General features: G+C 40.4%; 1 protein-coding gene across 1 annotated transcript; it reads left to right on the forward strand.

The window, feature by feature from the left end:
- Nucleotides 1–473: 473 nt before the first annotated feature.
- Nucleotides 474–3,989, forward strand: FAIM (Fas apoptotic inhibitory molecule). The gene is made up of 4 exons (XM_010139740.1): nt 474–608; nt 975–1,203; nt 2,664–2,713; nt 3,620–3,989. The coding sequence occupies exons 1-4, from the start codon at nt 498–500 to the stop codon at nt 3,767–3,769; spliced, it is 540 nt and encodes a 179-aa protein (XP_010138042.1). The 5' UTR covers nt 474–497; the 3' UTR covers nt 3,770–3,989.
- The last annotated feature ends 1,161 nt before the right edge of the window (nt 3,990–5,150 follow it).

The following is a 5,150-nucleotide window of genomic DNA, read 5'->3' on the forward strand; positions in this document are numbered from 1 at the left end:
GTTCTGTAAGCTTATTCTTTCAAGTCTCATTTTTTGTTTGTAAAAAGTGACTTACCCCAAAGTGATAAAGCTGCAAACTGTAGACGCGACTAATTTCAGCGACTAATTTCAGCGACTAATTTCAGCGACTAATTTCAGCGACTAATTTCAGCGACTAATTTCAGCGACTAATTTCAGCGACTAATTTCAGCGACTAATTTCAGCGACTAATTTCAGCGACTAATTTCAGCGACTAATTTCAGCGACTAATTTCAGCGACTAATTTCTTCAAGTCTCATTTTTTGTTTGTAAAAAGTGACTTACCCCAAAGTGATCATTTTGCGATCTGAAGACGCGACTAATTTCAGCGACTAATTTCAGCGACTAATTTCAGCGACTAATTTCAGCGACTAATTTCAGCGACTAATTTCAGCGACTAATTTCAGCGACTAATTTCAGCGACTGTTAATTTCCTTTGTTGGTGTTTCCGTAGGTCTCGGTACGGCCACTTGGAGAAGATGACAGATTTGGTGGCTGTTTGGGAAGTAGCTTTAAGTGACGGTGTTCATAAGATTGAATTTGAACATGGGACCACTTCAGGAAAGCGCGTTGTCTATGTTGATGGAAAGGTGAAGTTGCTATGTGCTCAAAATGCACTGTGGTACGGATTATGTAAGTGCGCTTCCACGCGATGGGCCTCAGAACAAACACAAGACTAATAAATGCGAGTGAGGGTTATTCAGCTGATTAATTTTACCGAATTTAATGAACTGCGTCATTCTTTTTTTCAGTTGCAGTTAAGGTGTGAGTATTATTGAACTGTTTTGGCCGCAGGCGCTGTAGAAACACAAAATGCCGTGTGTTTGTTCCTTCTGAAATAATAGTTAAATGCCCATCTGTTTCCCGAATTCTACTTTAGTTTTTTTATATATACTAAAACATGCATTCAGGTTTATCAGTTAGTTAATACCCATTATCTTTGTTTTACTCTACAGGAAGAAATAAGAAAAGAATGGATGTTTAAATTAGTGGGTAAAGAAACATTCACTGTTGGAGCAGCCAATACCAAAGCTACTATCAACATCGATGCTGTCGGTGGCTTCGCCTACGAATATACTTTGGAGATCAATGGAAAGAGCCTCAAGAAGTATATGGAGAACAGGTTAAAAACAACTAATACTTGGATACTGAGCTTGGGTGGTACAGACTACAGAGTTGTTCTAGGTGAGTCAGCATTCAGTGGCTTCATGCTGCTGCCTTTGAATACTCTTTTATGCGTTGAATAACTGGTCATTCAGAGAAAGCACTGCCCGGGGCTAGCGCTGTTGCAGTGTAAAATCTGGGGTGGTCTGGAAGGTTGGAAGGAGATGCCAGAGACAGTCTGAAAGGTAATGGTCTTGTTATGCCTTTGTGAGCCTGCTGTCAGTGTTCTGTTCTGCAGCAGCATGGTGAAGATTTTTAAAAGGGTGAAAAAAGTAAAGGTTGGAAGGAGTTAGGGCAGCCCTGTGGATACAGAAGCCACAGCAAGACAGTTCTGCAGGTAAAGCATGTTAGAGCAGTGTTATCTGTGCTGTGATCAAACCCACCACGTGTGTACATTTGTTAACCACATAACGAAGCTTTTCTTCCAAAAAGGACAAACCAAAGTCAGGTGGGCTCTGCCTGAAGGGGTGCCGCAGTAGTATTCTACGCTTCTGGTAGACGAATCGGCATCGTTTTTTCTGCGTCGCTTCCTAACTCCAAATTCAATCTAAAAACTTGAGACTGTGTTTTTTCCGCTCTCTTAATACCAAGGCAATGCATTTCTTCTCCTATGCCCCCCTTTCCCAAATGCATTAGAAGCAGATGGGAGGAAGGGATCCCCTGAGGAACTTGTCTGTGGCACCTAGTGGGAAAACTTCCACTTAGGTATTGCTAGTGAGGTTAGACCTGGAGACAAGAGGTATTGGGCTGTGATTTCTTCTGAAGCCTCAGGGCAAAATGAACTGCCCCAAGATGAAGGGAGGCAGGGGAGAAAGACAATTTTAATGCTAGAAACAGATCAGTCTCCTCACAGACTTTTTAATCTGGCCTTGCTTAGTTAAAAGGCCAGCAGCATTCAGGTCTTACCAATGTCCTGTGGATAGCAGTGTCAGTCACGTGAAATCTAGAGTAACTAGAGAAGTAAAGCACTATGCTGTTTCAAATGAAAAAAAGATCTAAGATTGGTATTTGAAGTGGTACTTGAGTTTTCAAAGGGGATTTTAAGCATACAGACAGTTTGATGGATGTTAAATAATGCTGCTTTTGGATTAAACTGACCTGGAAAAAAATGTTAGACCTTTGTTGAATAGGCAGCACTCAAATGATGAGGAGAAATTACTTCATTTTTCTGTCTTTAAGTTTTTCAGTTTAAAAATGACAGAATATCTCTAACGATATTCAGGACAGACCAGTGTTAATAGCCTGGGCTAGGGAGAGGTGAAAGTGTACGTTCATAGCAAAAGTTCTTTGCCCGTTGATGACAGAGCCCCCCATCTCTCCAGTATAACTCTGGAGCCCAGATACTGTGGCTAATTAGGAACTTGTTTTGGCAATTGAAAGTAAAATTCAACAGTAAATTTTTAAAATTCTGGATCTGCTTGTCTGTAGGGGAGAAAAACCACCTTGTTCTCTCTCCTTTTTGTTTTCTTTTTGCTTCACAGAAAAGGACACTATGGATGTGTGGTGCAATGGCCAAAAAATGGAAACAGCAGTAAGTGATCATTCCCAAAAGCTTTTTACAGGCCCTGTGTGACCAGATAACCAAAGCTGAGCAAAACAAGGCACGTTACCTCGCTTTGCCCCCGAGGACGAGCATATGCCCAGACAGCCACTATTTAGTCCCTGTGCTTTATAACTGACAGTGCTTCAGTCAGGATGCCAAACACCTGTCTAAGGATAAACAGTGCTTTTGTTGACGCCTTTTAGACAAGCAGATCCTCTGCATCAGTTGTCCAGGGTTTTTTATGGAGAAAACTTATACGGGAGTGGGAGGGACTTGAGTCTGATGCAGAGTGTAGAGCCACCTGCTGCTGTTAGTGGTAACTGAAAGCTGAACATGTGTAGTCTGTTAGGACTCACGATGCATTTCCATGGAGAGATGGTCCCTAAGACTTAAGGCTTAATCTCATTGGAACAAATAAAATCTTCTGTCTTTCTGTTGCATCTGCATTATATACATACTATGTGGGCTTCCCCATCCTTGAAGGATTTGCTTTCTCACCAGCGGGTTGTCACTGTGATTACTATGGCCACAAGTAATCCCCTCAAGGTACAAATTGTAAAATCCACAATTCTGCTGTACTTGAGAGAAGGATGAAGATTCACCAGATGTTTCTTTGCTAATCAGTGGAAGAAGCATCCTGTCTTGCTGAATCATAACTCCTGCTCTTGGTGTTTCTCAGCCTTTTCTGTGATTTAGTAAATGCAGTAGGAGATACCCCAAGCTACAAGCGCAGTCTGAAATTCTGCAGCTTTGTCCAGTATTTGCACTGTTTGTCACAGGTGCTGTGATGGTGGGCACCCCACCATCTTGACCTTGGGAACAGTTGGGTGCACTCAAGCTTTTAGCTTGCTAAAATAGCACGTTTGATTTTTGTTTTTGTCTCCTTTCTCCCAGGGTGAATTTGTAGAAGATGGGACTGAAACTCACTTCAGTGTGGGTGATCACAGCTGTTACATTAAGGCTGTCAGCAGTGGGAAACGAAAGGAAGGAATTATTCATACCCTCATTGTGGATGACAGAGAAATCCCAGAGGCTGTGGAATAGCCTCTAGTTAACTGGATATTGCAGGACTAAGACCAATTACTGTGGTAATTATTTTAATATGTACTACTTAGTACATCTAGCTTGTGCTGGGTTTATTTTCTAGTTTCTGTATATGAGGTTATTCCTCTTGAGGACCAGATGAAAATAATTATGTACAACCTCTTGCATTACCAGTTTTTAAAAAACTATATATAGAGAATATATATTATATCACTATGTGCAGAGAACACTGGTGGACTTGAGTAGAAATTACATACTAGAAAAACTTTTGTTATAATAAAATGGAAAATAAATATTCACTAAGACTGAATCCTTATAAACTGGGTGGATGTGGAGGGAGGAGGAAGCATGTGCTGGGCATTGAGTAAGCTGTTAACATTTTCTCAGTAATTATCTTCTATTAAACTGACTACCAACTTTTTTCAGATGCAATTAAGAAGAATGACAAAGTCAATAAAAAGGTTATTAATGAAATACATTGTTATGAGTACTTGTTAGATGGTATTAAAATAAAACACCATTCAGAGTAGGAGAAAAGATGTTATGCTGTGCCAAAAAAAAATTCCTTAAGGTTTTCTGAAAACTGTTGCTAGATAGACATTGTTGCAGTAGTCCAGAAACTCTGTACCAAGTTTTTTTTCAAAAAAGAAAACTGAAAAAAATTCCTGCCATGAAACTCCTTTAAAAAAATGAGAATTCAGAATTAGCGACTGCTATTTTGGGAGCTGCAGGCGCAGACAAATGTCCTGCAAATTAGTAATGAAATCGTGTTGAAAAGTTTTATTAGAGGCTAGTTTCATCAGTTAGGGTTCAGACCGCTCTCCATTAGCACAGTGCTTTACCTAGGGATGAAGTATTTTTCATGTGCCAGTGTGGTCGTTTAACTCCTTTAGGCAAGCCCTTCTCCCCAGATCGTACAGTTTTATTCCACAGGTAACTTTTTAGTATAGAAGCGGACCTGTTGCTGCCCAATGACAGCTCTATAAGCCATCCAGGTGTTTAGTTAGGGCCATAATGGTGGCTTTAAATGCTTCAGAGTGGGCAGATCTGGTTGTAGCTTTTAGTTAGGGGCAATAACTTTGTTTTAAACCCTGCTAATGTCAGACATAATTTCAGGCTTTAGTACAGGAAGTTTCACAGTATCTGAGAGCTGGACTGAATTCCCTTTTATGCTGACACAACAGCTCTCAGGCCTTCCTGTTAACCAGCTTCAGAAACAGTGGGGGGGTAACTAGCTACAAGGTGAACATTGGAATCTTTAAGAGGTTACAGGTAAAGGTACATTAATTGAAGAGCAGTTTTAAGAACATGACTTGGACTGAGAACTGGTTCAAGCTATGGCTTAAGACTATATAGAAAAATAATAGGTTAGCCAATAGTG

The sequence above is a fragment of the Buceros rhinoceros genome, unplaced genomic scaffold (genome assembly GCF_000710305.1).
Source record: "Buceros rhinoceros silvestris isolate BGI_N320 unplaced genomic scaffold, ASM71030v1 scaffold13067, whole genome shotgun sequence".
Taxonomy (NCBI): domain Eukaryota; kingdom Metazoa; phylum Chordata; class Aves; order Bucerotiformes; family Bucerotidae; genus Buceros; species Buceros rhinoceros.

Bases quoted from the DNA above. Each gene is read 5' to 3' on its own strand.
- FAIM (XM_010139740.1), top strand. From the start codon at position 498: ATGACAGATTTGGTGGCTGTTTGGGAAGTAGCTTTAAGTGACGGTGTT. The intron at 1,204-2,663 runs GTGAGTCAGCAT...TTTGCTTCACAG, and splicing joins AGACTACAGAGTTGTTCTAG to AAAAGGACACTATGGATGTG. The intron at 2,714-3,619 runs GTAAGTGATCAT...CCTTTCTCCCAG, and splicing joins GCCAAAAAATGGAAACAGCA to GGTGAATTTGTAGAAGATGG.